Source organism: Arachis ipaensis, chromosome B7 (genome assembly GCF_059453495.1).
Source record: "Arachis ipaensis isolate K30076 ecotype BB chromosome B7, ASM5945349v1, whole genome shotgun sequence".
Classification (NCBI taxonomy): Eukaryota; Viridiplantae; Streptophyta; class Magnoliopsida; order Fabales; family Fabaceae; genus Arachis; species Arachis ipaensis.
This window is the reverse complement of record NC_142442.1, coordinates 128,222,546-128,242,009: the sequence shown is the minus strand read 5'-3', so window position 1 is coordinate 128,242,009 and position 19,464 is coordinate 128,222,546. Positions and strand designations below refer to the sequence as shown.

Genomic DNA, 19,464 nt, shown 5'->3' with positions numbered 1-19,464 from the left:
TACTTACTTTTTCCACCTTATTCATTTATAATCTTCAATTATTTCTCTTGATTTCCACTCTTTTCTTGACTTGTATTCACTTTCTTCTTTGAACTCCACATTTGTATTCTAAAATACATGTTTTAAAATACATTATCATTTACACAAAAATAATAATATCTTTTTATAAATTAATTGCTCTTATTTTTACAATCAAATTTACTATCATTTTTATTTTTGGAGGAAAACATTAATTTATTCGCTCCTCTTTTTTTCCTTAACTTTTTATTTTAATAAACCAAATAAAATATAAGTATTCTCTAAGTTAGAAAGAGCCAAAGTTTATATGAGGAATAATATGAATATGGTTATTTGAATTGGTTTTGCACATCTATTTAAAATTTAAAATTATTAATTTTTAATTTAAAAACTTTATGTTGTTATTTTTTGTAAAACTTTATATCGTTATTTTAATTCATACTCTGTAATTAATAATTTTTATGACATATTACTATAATTAATAAAATTAATTTAACATAATAATTAATTTCTTATATCATATTAACATAATTAATAAAATTATTTTTAAAAATTTTTAATTTCTTAAATTATATTACTATAATTAATAAAATAACTAAAAAATAACTAATTTCCTAAATCATATTACCAGAATCTATAAAATTATTTTAAAGAATTACTAATTTCACATAACATCTTATTATAATTAATAAAATTATTCTCCGTATCATTTAATTATAGTTAATAAAATTAATGTAACAGAATTACTAATTTTTAATATATATATATATATATATATATATATATATATATATATATAATTAATCAAATTACTCTAAAAATTACTAATTTAGAATTTAGGATTTATGGTTTATGGTGTAGGATTTAAGATTTAAGGTTTAAGATTTAGGGTTTAGGATTTTAGGATTTCTTTTTCTTCTTCTTCTTATCCTTGATATACGTTCATCCTTTCATTTGAACCTTAGAATTTATTACATATATTTTTTTATTTTTGATTTATTCTCCAAGTCAATCCTATCAATTTAATAAAATTAATATAAAAAATACTAATTTTTCATAGCACTATAATTAATACTCTAAATAATTAATAATTTTTTATAACATGTCACATTAATTAATAAAATTAATCTAACAATTATTTATTTTTCATATCATATTATTGTGATTAATAAAATTACTTTATAAATTTACTAATTAGTGTTTTATTTTTTTTAAAAATAAGATAAATATATTTTGTTACAATCAAAACTAACATTTAACATTTTTCATAAATGTCCCTCATAACTTTTTTTTTTATCAATTAAATTTTTTTTAATATTTTATATTTTTTTTCTTACAAAATCTAATAGAAGAAAGACAAATTTAAAATCAATATAGAATATGTTATGGGCTTAATGTATATACACTAACTGTGAGATAGATAAGGCGTTTTTATAATATTTACGTTAAAAAAAATCCAATTACAAAAATCACCGCCGAAGCCTCCATTTTATCCACCTGTAGCTGCAGGTACCCTCAATCCATCTCTCCCTCTCTCAATCGTTCGATGGACTCATCTTTGACGCGATTAACACCCGAGATCTCCTCTCAACGCGCGACCTCTCCGATCCAACAATAGCGCTTTCCACACTAAATATCCGCCTCTTCATCCAACGACTAATCGCATTCCCTTCAAATCTAATGTAAGGTCCAATCCTACATCCTCTCCAACCGTGACAACTTCAAGTCACTCTTTTCTCTCGCCAATGGCGCCATTTTCCAGTCCCAGCTTTTCTCTGACGACCTCGTCGGAGTCCTCAAGCTCATCTCCGACTAGATGGTTGATGCCGAGGTGCGCGAAATTGTGGCGGAGAAGAGAGAGAGTTGTTAAAGGTTTGTGAGGATAATTCTTGCGGCGAATGAGATGTTGGAGAGTGTTAGGGAAGCATTGAGGAATGGATAGTTAGTTTCGTTGCTGAAAGGCCGAAGGAATTGAAGGTGGCACTTAACATAATAGGAGATATTTAACTCTAATTAATTTAATCTTACATATTCCTAATTTTTTTATATAAACCCACATATATTTCTGGTATAACAACAATAACCATCAAGAAAATAATATTTTTAAAGTAACCCACTGACACAAAAGCTGCAAAAAGATATTAAGTAACCAATTACATCAAACTACAGGTTAATAACCAAATTCGTCCCTGAAAGATCACCAATTCTTTAAATTAGTCCTCAAATGAATTTTTTTAGTCGTATTAGTCCTTGAAAAATAAAACGTAAGTCAAATTAGTCCTTCCGTTAGTTAGATGATGACGTGTCACGTTAAGTGTCACGTGGCATGATGACGTGTCACATTAAATGCCACGTGTCACTTGACATGTAAGAAAGATATTTATATTCAAAATAGTCCCTGAAAGTCCAAATGTAAGTCATTTTCATCTTTAAAATTTTAAAAATTAATCAAATTAGTCCTTATATAATTTTTTTTATTTTTTTTATAATATTATATTTAAAATATTTTTTGATAGTACTAATTTTAATATTATTTTTAGACCTTAATAAACATAATTCTCTTTACATAAAATAATAAAAATAATAAAATTATTATAAAATTATTTTGTTATTTGTGTTTTAAATTTTTACATTTTTAAATTGTAAATTTTTTTATAATAAAAGTTTTTATTTAAATGAGTTTATTAAATTATTGTTGATTATATATTTAAAAATTTAATATTTTAAAATTCATTAAATAATATAGTAGTTATTTTTAAAATTTAAATCTTTTAAATTTTTTAAAATTTTAATTTATATTATTGTTTAATTTATATGATAGAACTCAATATGTTTAAAACCTATTTTGTATTTTCTGTAGGCCATCCTAAGGTATATAGTAGTGAAATAAAAATCTTTAGTTTTCTGTTGCTTCTAACTAGTAGAGCAGTAGTAAATTTCTTCTCAGTGATAATTATGAAACCAGAAGTTAGTTCTTCTAAAAATAGTTTTTGATTTGTTTCTCATATTATATGCACGATGTATTCCTTTTGCTCATATAATCATTTTATTAGTATATAATCATTACTGATTAGAGGCCAATAGCTCATCCTAAATTATAAAAAATTATTGAGTTTTATCATATAAATTAAAGAATAATATAAATTATAATTTAAAAAATTTAAAAGATTTAAATTTTAAAATAACTACTATATTATTTAGTGAAATTTAAAATATTAAATTTTTAAATATATAATCAATAATAATTTGATAAACTTATTTAAATAAAAAAATTTACTATAAAAAAACTTATAATTTAAAAATGTAAAACTTTAAAATACAAATGACAAAATAATTTTATAATAATTTAATTATTTTTATTATTTTATGTAAAGAGCATTTTGTTTATTAAGGTTGAAAAATAATATTAAAATTAGTATTATAAAAAAATATTTTAAATTCAATATTATAAAAAAATAAAAAAATTATATAAGTACTCATTTGATTAATTTTTAAATTTTTAGGGATGAAAATGACTTACGTTTGAACTTTCAGGGACTATTTTGATTATAAATATCTTTCTTACATGTCAAGTGACACGTGGCGTATTAGGTGTCACTGACCTGATACGTCAACTACACGTGACATTTAACGTGACACGTCATTATCTAACTAACGGAAAGATCAATTTGACTTACGTTTTATCTTTTATGGACTACTATGACTAAAAAAATCATTTGAGAACTAATTTGAAGAATCAGTAATCTTTCAAGGACGAATTTAACTATTAACCCATCAAATTACATTTAAGATGACCTTCATCGTTGAGCTAAACAATATAAAAAAATCTAACGACTTCCTATTAAAAATGCACACCAATAAACCAAATAAATTTTTAACATTTCGGTGTCCAAAAGAGGCCAACTTACCGAATCCGTGGCCTAGTGTCTTTTGCTTTGGTGTTGGAGGGGATTTATTCAAAACTCAAAAGCGCGCTTTTGCAATATTTCTCTGCACAATTAATTTCGAATAATAACAAGACAAGTACTCACTATATACTCCCTGTTTTTTCATTATTCTTTTATCTTGTTATTAATATTAATTATTATTTTCATTGTGACGTGTAATTCTATTGCAGAAGTCAATAATACATCAAAATATTAGTTATTCAAAACACTAATAATATTATTCCTTATTTTATTGGTAAAAAAAAGAGACAAATTACCCTTCCTTCGATAAGGTTAACAACCTGCATAAAATTCGCCTCACTTCTATCTGCGGGTAGTAAAATATTGAATCCTAAACCGTCTCTGCGGGTACCCGTTCCGCCCCTACCCGCCCCTATAATTATTAAAATTCAATAAATAAAATTAAATTTCAAAATTTATATAACTATCATCGAGTAAATCCTCATAGTGGTTCCCGAGATTGACGCCGTGCACCAAAATCGTCCCTAAGATTCCAATTGCACCAATTACGTCCCTGAGATTGGAAAAATTGCACCATAGTAGTCCCTGAACCGTTTTCCGTTAACGATGCGCTGACGTGGCTTGATGACGTGGACTTTTGGTAACACGTGTCACCTCATGACTTGGCCACGTGTAACGGTATGATGATGTGTCGGTCAACGACACGTGGCATGCTGACGTGGATGGGTATGCCACGTATCGCAATGCTATTTGTCCATGTGTCATCCACTATGTCATCGTTACATGTGCACCAAATCGGCCCCTTACTTTGCATCAAATGACTCATTTTAGTCTTTGAAATTGAATGCCATGCACTAAATTAGTCCTTTCATTAGTTTTTTCTCATTTTTTTTTATAAATTTAAGAGTAATACTCCAATTAGATCCCCAAGAAATTTATCATCCGACAGTTTTGTCCCCCACAAAATTTAACTAAGAGTTCGACCCTGAGGTTCTCAGATATTCACCAGATACGTCCCCAAAACTGTTTGATTCGGTTAACGAGGTGACGTGTCAAGTTAACTGCGACATGTCACCTCCAGGACATTTTGGTCCCCATCCACGCTAGACAAAACGACGTCGTATTGGAACCAGGGGCAAAACGACGTCGTTTCGGGGAGGACAAATTTGTCCCCACTTGGATAGAGAATGCAAATGGTGTCGTTTTCATGTGGGGACCTATTTGCCTTATAATAGTATCTTAGGGGGCCTATTTGACCTATAATTCATGATGTTACACTCAAATACTTTCATTGCCCCTGTTTGTTAATATTGGAAAGAGTAAAGTATCGTTTTTATCCTCAACGTTTGGGGTAAATCCTATTTGTATACCTAACGTTTGTAAAAGTGATTCAATGTTATCCTGCCGTCAATTACACATCACGAGCGCTTTAGTTTGAGTTTTGAAAATCTCTTCTTAAAGTTAGAATACAAATGTCTGGGATAAAATCGATGATCTACTCCGTAAAATAGCTTATCAAATGTTAAAACTAATTTCTACAACATTACATAATTCACTTTTCTAGAGACATAATTGAATCTAAACACAAATAGTGGGTATAATATTAAAATTGAACACATCCAAGTGAGACCTAATTGAGAATGAATACATCCAAGTGAGAATAATTGAAAAATATAATATGATTTGTTAGTATAATTGATAGTAGGATAACATTGAGTCACTTTTATAAACGTTAAGGATACAAATAGGACGATTTAAACATTAGGGACACAAATAGGACTTACCCCAAACGTTGGGGATAAAAACGATACTTTACTCTATTGGAAACACAGGCTGATGTATTTGGACCTAGTAGCATGCAAGAGCCTAATCCTCCCTCTCAATATACTCAAGTTGACAATTCTCCCTCAAATGCGACAAGAAATGTCTCAAGCAATCAAAAGGTATGCCCCTTGTAAGTGGCTTAATGTAAGCAGTTGAACTCTGTGTGAAACATGGTGATAACAATACTGTTTATTCCAAGCTCAGCTTTCTTTTAGACGTCCAAAAGAGACAGTAATTAGGACCAAGAATTCGAGGAGTGTTAGTGCTGAGACAATGGTAGCTGCAACCAGTGGCACAATATCTAAGTTGTTCAAATTCATTCCAACACCAGGATTGAACCAGTCTTTCAAGAAATGATGCTTCTAAGAATTAGTGTGAAAGTTGTTGTCTTAGTTATGTTACCACCTTTTGTTATGTTGGAGGAATAAGACTTTATGTTGTTTAGAATGGTTTCGTTTAGTTTATGTTGAAGAAAATAAACCTTCTTTTGACTTGATTTGGTTTGTATTGTTATTAAAGCCAAATATTTGTGTGGTTAACATGTTTGGGTTCTCAGGTTTATGTTACCATTTTGATAAATGAACAGACCAATGTCAATGTGTTTTTAAGGTTTGCGTTGAAGTAAATATAACTTCTTTTAACATAACGAATTATAGGTCAAATAAGTCCCCTAAAATACTATTATAAGGCAGATAGGTCCCCACATGAAAACGGCGCCGTTTGCATTCTCTGTCCAAGTGGGGACGAATTTGTCCTCTCCGAAACGACGTCGTTTTGTCCTTGGTTCCAATACGATGTTTTGTCCAGCGTAGATGGGGACCAAAATGTCCTGGAGGTGACATGTCGCAGTTAACCTGACACGTCACCACGTTAACCGGATCAAATAGTTTTGGGGACGTATCTGGTGGATATCTGAGAACCTCAGGGTCAAAATCTTAGTTATATTTTGTGGGGGACAAAACTGTCGGATGGTAAATTTCTTGGGGACCTATTTGGGGTATTACTCTAAATTTAAAATTCTCATTATATATTTGAATACACTAATTTTAATTTTATCTTTTCACAAGTTATTTAAATACAAGTATTTTTATAAAATATTTTTAAAATATTAATTTTAATTATACAATTTTTTTTACAGTATTTTATTAAAAGAATTATGTAACATATTGATATTGATTTAATAAAGAGTGTAAGTTAAGAGTATAATAATATTTCTTAATACAATTTTTTTAATATTTAACACTTTAATAAATATTTTAGGAATACTTGACAAGACACTTATTAACTAATATAAATTCATTATTCCCATCCATTTTAAGAATGTCCGATTTTCCATATAATTACCTTCTCACTAAATTAATAAGATAGATTTATACTGTCGACTATTATAATTCATTTTATCTATAACTTAGTTAGGCGGCTTTTTCATATATTACACGATTAATCAATATAAGTACTTATTGTAACCATGACTTGAACAGTATTAAAACAAATACAAATAAACACAAGAGGCAATAATAAAATTTTGGTTTTAGTTAACATGTACTCTAATGATACAAGTTAACATTATTAATTAAAAAATGAGTAAAGTATCGTTTTTGTCCCCAACGTTTGGGGTAAGCCCTATATGTGTCCCTAACGTTTAAATCGTCCTATTTGTATCCTTAACATTTATAAAAGTGATTCAATGTTATCCTACTATCAATTATACTAACAAATAAGATTATATTTTTCAATTATTCTCACTTGAATGTATTCATTCTCAATTAGGTCTCACTTGGATGTGTTCGATTTTAATATTATACCCACTATTTGTGTTTAGATTCAATTATGTCCCTAAAAAAGTAAATTATGTAAATGTTGTAGAAATTAGTTTCAACATCTGATGAGCTATTTTTCGAAGTAGATCATCTATTCTATCCCAGACATTTATATTCTTACTTCAAGAAGAGATTTTTAAAACTCAAACTAAAGCACTCATGATGTGTAATTGACGGCAGGATAACATTGAATCACTTTTACAAACGTTAGGGATACAAATAGGACGATTTAAACGTTAGGGACACAAATAAGATTTACCCCAAACGTTGGGACAAAAACGATACTTTACTCATTAAAAAATTTATTATAAAATATGTATAATAAAAAATATAATTAAAATTAGTGTATAAAAAAATATTGAGAATTTTAAATTTATAAAAAAATGAGAAAAAACTGATGAAATGACTAATTTGGTGCGTGGCATTCAATTTTAGGGATTAAAATGAGTCATTTGATACAAAGTAAGGGACCAATTTGGTGCACATGTAACGATGATATAGTGGATGACACGTGGACAAATAGCATTGCGACACGTGGCAAAATAGAATTGTGATACATGGCATACCCATCCATGTCAGCATACCACGTGTCGCTGACCAACACATCATCGTACCGTTACACGTGGCCGAACCATGAGGTGACATGTGTTACCAAAGGTCCACGTCAGCGCGTCGTTAACGGAAAACGGGCAAGGGACTACTATGGTGCAACTTTTTCCAATTTCAGGGATATAATTGGTGTAATTGGAATTTCAAGGGCGATTTTGGTACACGGCGTCAAATTCGGGGACCACTATGGGATTTACTCAACTATCATAGCATACATAACATAAATTAGAGTAAAAATTTAAATATGATACAATATTATTAATCATTTACTAATTATTTTACATATATTATACATATTATATATTAGAGTAAAGTATTATTTTTGTCCCCAATGTTTGGGGTAAGTCCCAAAGTTGTCCCTAACGTTTCAATCGTCCTATTTAAGTCCCTAACGTTTCAAAATTGATTCAATGTTGTCCTGCCATTAGGAATCCGTTAACAAAATTGACGGCAGGACAAAATTGAGACAATTTTAAAACGTTAGGAACTTAAATAGGACGAAAACGTTAGGGATAAAAACGATACATAGAAATAAATTTTAATTTTATCCTTCAATAATATCAATTTTTTACTATACACAGTATTTAATTATTTTTTAATCACATCTAAGTAAATTACACTTAATCATATTACTTTCATTCTAAATAAATTAATTTTTTTTATAATTTTACTCTTAAAGATTTTTAGGTATCATGAGATATTTGTAGAATGATTAGTATATAAACTTGCGGAAAAGAAAAAAATAATATATATATATATATATATATATATACAATAAAATATAAATTATATATCTTTTGTCTCTAATGTATCAAAATTCTTTAAAATTATAAAAAAATAATTTTATTTAAAATAAAAATAATGTGATTAAGTGTAATTTACTTAGATGTAATTAAAAAATAATTAAATACTATGTACAATAAAAAATTGATATTATTGAAAGTCAAAATTGAATTAAAATTTATTTTTATGTATTATTTTTGTCCACCAACGTTTTCGTTCTATTTAAGTCCCTAACGTTTCAAAATTGTTTCAATTTTGTCCCGCCGTTAATTCTGTTAACGGATCTCTAATGGCAGGACAACATTGAGTCAATTTTGAAACGTTAGAGACTTAAATAGGACGATTGAAACGTTAGGGACAATTTTAAGAATTACCTCAAACGTTGGGGATAAAAATGATACTTTACTCTATATATTAAAATCATATATATTATATTTATATATATAGCGGGGCGGGTAAGGACAGATATTACCTAAACCCGACCCCGCTCCGCTTCTCTCAAGAATCTGCTCCGCTAAAAACTCTCTCCAGTGCGGAATAATTACCCGCTCCGAGCGAATAGAGGCGGGATGGGTATCCGTGAATTCGGGTGGTATTGTCATTCCTAGACGAGGTTAAAGTGTGAATATTAATTTTCGTTACCATGTGTAACATTTTACTCGGAATCTTAGTTGGAACATGTAGTTAAATCTACCATCTAGTCTAACAGAGAACTAGGTAACTGTACTATGAAACATGAATGTGGCTTCCAGGGTGGGGTGCGCCATAACCAGAACCAGAACTGCACCTAATCTATCATTCTTTCACTCTCTTCTCCAAAACGACAACGCCACGTGTCCTCTTGTCATCTTTCGTCAACTCCTAGATGCTAATGCCAACCCCAACGATCTCACTTTCTCATTGCTCATCAAATCGTGCGTCTCTTCTTCTTCTTCACATTCTTACGCTCTATCTTCTGCGAGACTTCAAGTAACACAGATTCAAAGTCAGTTCCTCAAACGGGGTATCAACCATTTTGTCTATGTATATACTGCTCTTATTGATCTCTGCATGAAACTTGGGTTTACCACTCATGCACACCAACTGTTTGAGGATATGACTTACCGAGATGTTGTTTCTTGGAACGTATTGATTTGTGGGTATTCACAAAATGGCCATCCTTATGATGCTCTACAATTCTTTATACACATGATTAGACATGGTTTCACACCTAATCAAACCACCATGGCTAGTTTGCTACCTTCTTGTGGTCACAATGGGCTAATTCTTCAGGGGAGATCCATTCATGGGTTTGGAATCAAAGCTGGCCTTGCTTCGGACCCTCAATTGAGTAATGCCCTTACCTCAATGTATGCTAAATGTGATGATTTGGGAGCATCCCAACTCTTGTTTGAAGAAATGGGCGAGAGAAACGTTGTCTCTTGGAATACCATGATTGGTGCCTATGGCCAAAATGGTTTCTCTGACAAGGCACTCTTTTGCTTCAAAGAGATGCTAAAGGAATGTTTGAATCCCAGCCCAGTGACTATGATGAACCTTCTTTCAGCAAATGTTGATCCTGAAACTGTCCATTGTTATATTACCAAATGTGGCTTAATCAATAATGATTCTGTCGTTACCTCGCTGGTTTGTCTATATGCAAAACAAGGGTTCACAGATATAGCGAAATTGCTTTACAAGTGCTTTCCCTCAAAACGCCTGATTTGCTTAACTGCTATAGTCTCTAGCTATTCTGAAAAAGGTGATATTGACTCCGCTGTTGAGTGTTTTATACAAACTCTGCAGTTAGACATAAAACCAGATGCAGTTGCCTTGATTACTGTCCTTCATGGAGTTAATAATCCTTCTCATTTTGCTATTGGGTGTGCTTTCCATGGTTATGCTTTGAAAAGTGGGCTGACCACCGACTCTTTAGTTGCAAACGGGCTGATAAGCATGTATTCTAGATTCGATGAGATAGAAGCTGCGTTGTCGTTGTTTACTGATATGAGTGAAAAACCGCTGATCACTTGGAATTCTGTGATATCCGGCTGTGTGCAGGCTGGAAAATCAAGTGATGCCATGCTGTTGTTCTGCAAAATGAACGCATGTCGACAAAAATCAGATGCAATTACTATAGCTAGTTTACTATCCGGGTGTTGCCAGCTTGGGGATCTTCGAATTGGTGAGACACTGCATGGCTATGTCCTGAGGAACGATGTGGAATTGGAAGAGTTTACAGGAACTGCTCTGATAGATATGTATACTAAGTGTGGAAGATTAGACTACGCTGAAAAGGTATTTCATAGCATAAATGATCCATGTTTGGCAACATGGAACTCTATTATATCCGGTTATAGTTTATATGGACTTGAACATAAATCTTTCAGTTGTTATTCTAAACTGCAAGAGCAAGGCCTAAAACCGGATAAGATAACCTTCTTGGGAGTTTTGGCAGCATGCATCCATGGGGGACTTGTTTGTGAAGGAATAGAATACTTCCGTATCATGACAGAAGAGCATAAATTGATGCCAGGCTTGCAACATTATGCTTGCATTGTTGGTCTACTGGGGCGAGCAAGCTTCTTTGAGGAAGCAATTGAGTTCATCAACAATATGAAAATTCGGCCTGATTCTGCTGTCTGGGGAGCCTTGTTAAGTGCTTGTTGCATCCAACAAGAGATTAGGCTTGGAGAATGTTTGGCTAAAAAACTATTTTTCTTGAATAACAAAAATGGTGGATTTTATGTATTGATGTCAAATCTTTATGCAATTGTTGGGAGGTGGGGTGATGTAGCAAGGGTGAGGGATATGATGAGAGACAGTGGAGGAGATGGCTGTTCAGGAGTTAGTGTTATTGAAGTGGCATCCCTCCATCACATGAATAACAACTTAGTGCTAAATGAAGCCTATTTGAATACAAGTAACTGGCAACATTTATGTCTATATTAAATTGGTTATTGATACTTTTTTAATGGACAAAAAAAAAAGAAAGAAAAAGAAATTGCAGTTTGTTCACTGTTCCAATTGAAGTAAGCTTGGAAATATGCATTACTGATTTCATCTGGAAATGCAGAAGTAAAAACGAGAGGGTAAAAGGAGATGAGTATTTTTGTTGGTTTTATACTAGATTGCATGATTTTTATAATTTAGCCAATTATTTAATCACACTAATTATTTTTTTTTTTGGGTAAAATCAAACTAATTTTTATTACTTCCAGTCAGTACATTTTTATTAAAAAATCATGCGTTGAAGAAAAGAATTATCATTAGGCTATCATCAGGCCACGTAATTAACTATTATTATTATTATTATTATTATTATTATTATTATTATTATTATTTTACAAATTTAGCTAATATAAACTTTGTGTGTATATATATATATATTAGTTAAATCCTTATATTATTTATCATTCACTTGCTCTCACTAACATATATAGAATAAATATGTTTTTTTAAAAATTCAGTCATGTGGGTGGTGAGTCCATCTTCATTTGTTTCAATTGTTTTAAGAGTAACGTGACAAATAAATATCTAAGAATTTATATTTTAAATTTCTAAAAAAAATATTAAAAAAGTTTTATATTAAATGTTGATACATTATTTTTAAATTAATCTCTATAATTAGGATAAAAAGTCTTAATTTGAACTACCTGTCTATATATGTACATTTTAAATGGAGTATTTTTAGAATATTATTTTTATACTTTCAAAAAGTGAATTGATTTAAAATTAAAATTTGCATTGTAGTTGATATAGAAATAAAACCGTTTTATCTTAGAAATACAATATCACTTTGATAGAGAATCAATAAAATTTTGTTATTCGTATAATTATGTTAATAAAATAATTAAAAATAATATAAAATTTAAAATGAACTAAGATTAAGTATTGGAGGAATAAATTTTACTTTGAATTTTAAACTATTATTTATAATATATGATCTCATAAATATTCTTATAGAATCTAAAATAAAATTGAAATTAAAATTAGCATTGGTGATGCTCTTATCTTTTTTAAGAATAATACTACTACATATTTAAGTTTTTTTGTTAATCTAGTGTAACCAAATCAAATAATAAGACTTAGAATAATACTAGTGGTCCATTCCTATTCAGTGGACCCGACGTTATACTTCGGATAGGCCCATATCCAACAAAATACACATCAACTACTAGGTCAAAATCGGATAGCGCCGCAATAGGAGAAAAATCCGATACTAAGCTCGGATGAGGTTCTAGGAATCTCGGACTGAGTAACGGACACATCTTTCAAATTTAAATAGCGCTACATAGACGACCTAGAGGGGACCATCTCAATAAACAAAAAAACAACCTAGAAAGTCATTTAAGATAATTGGTTCTTGATCACGGACTGACTTAAGCATCGGAGTCTTTTTTGCAGGTACTCCACATTGCTCGGACGAGGAAGGAACTTGCGGTGCAGCGTGTGTGAGAAGGACGTCATCAGCACTTTTCCATCTGCCGCCGACCTATACCTCGGAGCCAAGTCCCAGACAGGAACATTTGGCGCCCATCGTGGGTCGTAAGTCATTTAAATTTAACCCCACATATATTCTCGCTTTACCTTCTCTTTGCAAAATCATGGCTGAAGAGGTTGTATCTGCAACTCCTTCTCCCACTAATGAGGAGCTAGTGGCTATGAACCCTACTCTCGTGGTCGAGGTCAAGAGAATGGATGACCTTCTGGAAGCATCTCACAACGGAAAGTCCAACACGAAGGACTCTAAAAGCGCGACCTCTAGACTCAGGTTCCTTAGAGGTCACTTTACCTAAAGAAAAGCTGACCTTAGACAATCCCTTCTCGGAGGAGATTGTCAAATTCCAAATGCCAAAGAATTTTGCTCTACTTATAGCACTCAAACCCTATGAAGGATTTGGAGATCCCCATGTTAACATTAAAAAGTTTCAATCTATGATGTTCTTTAACAGTGCCTCTGACCCTATTCTCTATCGATCTTTTCTAACTTTTTGGATGGTGCTGCTTTACTTTGGTTTTTTAACATTCCTGCAGGTTCAATATCTTGTTTTAAGGAGCTAGCAAGGTCTTTCGTTGATTATTTTTTAGCTTCAAAGATATATGTACATGGGTCCGACTACCTCAGCATTATCAAGCAGGCCCACATGAAAGCCTGAAGGACTATATGACAAGGTTCGCCAAAGCAACTATGGAGATTCCCAACCTCAGCCCTGAGGTACACCTACACGCATTAAAGAGTGGCCTCCGCCCTGGGATGTTCCAAGAAACCATCGTGGTCACCAAGCCAAAAACACTGGCAGAATTCGAAGAAAAACTGCAGGTCAAATGGAGATCGAAGAACTCTGTAAAGCTCGGCGGACGGAAAAACAGCAACCCCGCCGAGATGAAGAAAGACAACTAAGGTCGCACACAAACAAGGAGCTTAAAAAGCCCTTCAAATTGACCCCGAAGTTCGACTCTTACACCAAATTCAAGACCAAAAGGGAGAACATCATCAAGGAGATCCTTCACAGTAAGCTCATAACACCGCCGAGCAAAGCAGGAACTTACCAAGACCACAAATACGTGGACAAAACCAAGCACTGTGCATTCCATCAGAAGTTCGGCCATATCACAGACGAGTGTGTGGTAGCCAAAGACCTGCTAGAAAGACTGGCACGACAAGGATTATTGGACAAATACATCAGTAGTCGGATGCAACGAGGCCTGTCAAACTAGGAAGAGACATAACTTCAAAAAGCAAACGCCGATAAGGACCAAGGGCAGAATAATCAACCACATCCACCTAAAAAGATCATCAATTACATATCAAAAGGGTTTGCATGTGGTGGGGACACAAGCTCAGCTCGAAAGAGGAGCTACCGAACTATGTTGACACTACAGAACGACACACCGTCAAAGACATCCACTTCCTAAACTCTTGATATCACTTTCACAAACAAAAATTTTGAATCCAAAACTCCTAACCTTGACGACCCTGTGGTAATTTCGGTAACAACAGGAGACTTTCTAATTTGGAAAGTCCTCTTAGATCCAGGAAGTAACGCCGACGTCATGTTCTTATCCACCTTCAAAAAGACGCAACTGAATGACAAAGTGCTGCAACCATCTTCCGAAGAGTTGGTCGGATTTTTTGAGGAGAGAGTCCCCGTATCAGGTTACGTTTGGGTGAGGACGACCTTAGGGGAGTATCCTCACTCAAAGACTTTAGATATCCAGTATTTAATTGTCGACTGTTTTAGTCCTTACAATATTATCTTAGGAAGACCAACTTTAAATGCTTTCGGAGCTACAGTCTCCACCATTCACTTGTGTGTCAAGTTTTGTTCACAGGACGGAGCCACAATAACAGTACATTCAAATAGGAAGGAAGCAAGGCAATGTTACAATGCAGATCTTAAAATGAAACAGGCACCGATACCGAGGATAAATCATGAACAACGACCTATCCCAGTAGACGACCTAAACAAGGTAAACATTTCTAATAACAAAATTCAGAACACTAACATCGGTTCTGCTTTATCTGCAAGCTACACTGAGCAAATTACCGACTCATTACAAGCTAATACCGACCTATTCACATGGACCCCAGCCCACATGCCAGGGATAGATCCAAAAGTCATATGCCACGGGCTCGCTTTGGACCCCAAAGCTCGCTCGGTTAGGCAGAAGAAAAGGCATATCGGACAGGATAAAACAGATGCAGCCGTCAAAGAAACACAAAAACTACTAAGCATGGGTTTCATCCGAGAAATTCGCTTCACATCCTGGTTGGCAAACGAAGTAATGGTAAAAAAGAACTCGGGAAAATGGTGAATGTGTGTAGACTTCACTAATCTAAACAAGGCCTGCCCGAAAGACTCCTATCCCTTACCATGTATCGACAAGCTCGTCGACAACACGTCTGGTTGCCAAATATTAAGCTTCATGGATGCATGCTTGGGTTACAACCAAATACTTATGCATCCTTCGGATGAGGATAAGACGACCTTCATAACCGACCATGGGAACTTCTATTACAAAGTCATGCCTTTTGGCCTTAAAAATGCAGGTGCTACCTACCAATTACTAATGGACAAAGTCTTTCAGAATCAGATCGGAAAGAACATGGAAGAGTATGTAAACGACATGGTCGTCAAATCAGACACCGAAGAAAAATAGCTATCCAACCTTAAGAAAGTATTCGAGCAATTAAGAAAGTACAACATGCGCCTAAATCCAGAAAAATGCGCTTTCGGAGTACAAAGAGTGAAATTCCTAAGATTCATGATGACTCACAGAAGAATCGAGGCAAACCCCGATAAGTGCAAGGCAATCATAGAGATGAAGTCGCCAAAAACAATCAAAGAAGTACAACAACTAACGGGGAGACTGGCAGCCTTATCAAGGTTCCTACCGACAATGGTAGCAAGATCAACCCATTTCTTCAACACACTACGAAAATCAAACAAATTCGAGTGGTCGGATAAGTGTGAGACAGCCTTCACCGAGTTCAAACAAATCTTATCATCACCCCCGATACTGAAAAGACCAACACATGGTAACCCACTCTACCTGTACCTTTCTATTTCTGCTAACTCAATTTCATCTATTCTTGTTACAGAATCAGGTTGGGAGCAGCACCCGATCTACTTTATCAGTAAGATCTTACAGAACACGGAGACTAGATACCCGACCATTGAAAAATTAGCTTATACGATAGTAGTTACAGAACGGCGCCTAAGGCATTATTTCCAAAGCTATAAGGTCATAGTACGGATCAATCAACCATTGCGACAAGTACTATCACGACCCGATCTTGTGGGAAGGCTGACGAAATGGTCCATTGAGTTATCTGAACATGACATCGACTGCCAAGCTCGGGGGTTATTAAAATACCAAGTGCTAGCAGACTTTATCGCAGAATTCACCTCAACAGAGATCCACCCAGAATGAGAGCTATACGTGAATGGTGCCGCCAATGAAGACGGCGGGGGAGCAGGAATTATTCTCAAAGACACAAAGGGAGTCTCTACCGAACAATCCATAAAATATATGTTCCCAGTAAGCAATAACCAATCCGAATATGAAGCTCTTCTGGCCGGCCTGCGATTAGCAGAAGAGGTCAGAATTCAGCATATCAAGGTCTATTGTGATTCCCTCCTCGTCATACAACAGGTAAATGGAATTTTCCAAGTACGCGAACCTTTATTAGAAAAATACTTAACACAAGTACAACATTTAATCCAAGAATTCCAAAATTTTCAAATCACACATATTCACAGGAATGAAAACAATAGAGCCGATATATTATCCAAATTAGCTACTTCAAGAAAAATAAATACATCATCAGGTTTATCACAACTAACCCTAGAACGACCTAGCATAAATAGCAATTGTGTTTTGAGTTTGACATAGGTCAAAGACTGAAGAACTCAATATGTCAACTTCTTGAAAAATGGAACAATACCAACAACAGAGAAAAACCCAAAGGTCTTTAGGAAGAAAGCAAGCCACTTTACCATCATCGGAAATGACCTCTATAGGCGAGGGTTTTCCCGACCTCTACTCAAATGCTTGGGAGATGAAGATGCCTCATTAGTAATGTTAGAAGCACATGAAGGCATCTGTGGAACACATATAGGCGGCTGAATCCTCGCAACAAAAATACTAAGAGCGGGATATTACTGGCCCTCACTAAAGAAAGACTGCATGAACAAGGTCCAATGATGCGACAACTGCCAAAAGTGCGCACCAATAATTCACAATCCAGCCGAGACGTTGCATACATCAGAGATCGGATGGCCATTCCATAGATGGGGGCTCGACATCCTCAGCCCCTTTCCAATATCAAAAGGACATGTAAAATTTCTACTCGTAGCCATTGACTATTTTATTAAGTGGATAGAAGCTCAACCACTCGCCAAAATAACGTCAGACAAGGTACACAGTTTTATTTGGAAATTTATTATATGCCAATATGGATTACCTATGGATATTGTTACTGACAACGGTAGGCAGTTTACCGATAAAAAAGTAGCATCTTTTTTGCAAAACTTAAACATAAAACATCATTTTTCATCAGTCGAGCACCCACAAACTAACGGCTTCCGAAGTTGCTAACAAGGTCATTTTGCAGGCATTAAGGAAAAAGTTAACCCTTGCGAAGGGACAATGGGCCGAGCTAATACCAGAGATACTTTGGGGATACAACACAATCCCACATAGCTCGACCAAGGAAACACCTTTCAAATTGACGTTTGGATCCGATGCCATGATTCCAATAGAAATATCTCAAGGGTTAATTAGGACCAATCATTTTGAGAAGGGAAAATGATCAAATGAGGAATGCCGAGCTAGATACCTTAGAAGAAGTATGATAAAATGCAAGGATGCGAAAGGAAGCAATGCAGCTCATAGTTCAACGCAAGTATAACAAGAAGGTCAAACCTCGGCCATTGCAACAATGAGACCTCGTCCTCAGACGCCTTGAGGACGTTCGAAAACCCCCCAGGACAAAGCAAGCTAGCCGCAAATTGAGAAGGTCCTTTCCGAGTTATCCAAGTGTACGGCCGAGGTGCATATTCCCTACAAACTTTAGAAGGATCCAATTTACCAAATACTTGGAACATTTCTTCATTACGACTGTATCATATTTGACTAATTGTAATCCCTTGAAGCTCAGAAGGTACTCTTTTTCCTACCACCGAGATTTTTCCCCTAATAGGGTTTTACTCGGGGAGGTTTTAACGAGGCCGACCACTTCAAGTTCATCAAACAATATTCATTTTATCAATTGATTCATTCTATCTAAACAAATACTTTTTACCAAACAGCAAAAGCACAATCAAAATAAGCAACAAAAAGTATTGCAATAACATACGAAGTCACAAACCATTCCTACCAAAGTTCAAGTGAACAAATCAAAAAGTTCAGTTACCAAATTAACAATATACAAACAACAGTCAAATTCATTTGTTAATTGCATCCGCAGTTTCATCTTGGACTTTTCCCGCAGGCTCATCATCAACCAATTGGCCATTCACAATGATCTTAGTAACGTCAAAACCACTGACGTCAAGATCAGGAGCGAATAAGATAATCTAAGAAAAAGTCTTCCTCCTCAAACGTCTTAAAGGCATCCAGAACTTGCATATGCTCAGGACACCAGAAAAGAGGGACTTTCTCACCCAATTCATCATCCAAGAAAAAAGGATACTCCGTCTCACAGGAACGAACTTTTACAAACATCTCTTTAAAGTTCTTAAAAGAAGATTTGTACAACACAAACAAGAAACGGTCTGGATAACTACTCAAGTTTATCCAGAGACCCTTCCGAACACCTTTCGCTTGGAACAGAGAAAAGAAAATTTTCAGAGAAGGTTCATATGGCAGAAAACTCATCAAACACTCAAAAGCTCGAAGGAAAGCCTAGGAGTTGGGATGGAGTTGGGACGGAGCGCAATTTAGCTGTGTTAAAACCATGCACTCGAAATTGGTAAAGGGAAGCTTCACATTCAACTCAGTAAAAATATAGGTAT

At 33.9% G+C, this 19,464-nt stretch overlaps 2 protein-coding genes across 2 annotated transcripts; both read left to right on the top strand.

Moving 5' to 3' along the window:
- The first annotated feature begins 9,672 nt into the window (after positions 1-9,672).
- On the top strand, positions 9,673-11,968 carry LOC107608167 (Tetratricopeptide repeat (TPR)-like superfamily protein). The gene has a single exon (XM_016310044.3). It carries the CDS (start codon positions 9,698-9,700, stop codon positions 11,891-11,893), a length of 2,196 nt encoding a protein of 731 aa, XP_016165530.1. The 5' UTR covers positions 9,673-9,697; the 3' UTR covers positions 11,894-11,968.
- Positions 11,969-14,998: 3,030 nt separating this feature from the next.
- On the top strand, positions 14,999-15,760 carry LOC148554085 (uncharacterized). Its single transcript, XM_088494977.1, has one exon. The coding sequence runs from the start codon at positions 14,999-15,001 to the stop codon at positions 15,758-15,760; it is 762 nt and encodes a 253-aa protein (XP_088351103.1).
- Positions 15,761-19,464: the final 3,704 nt, after the last annotated feature.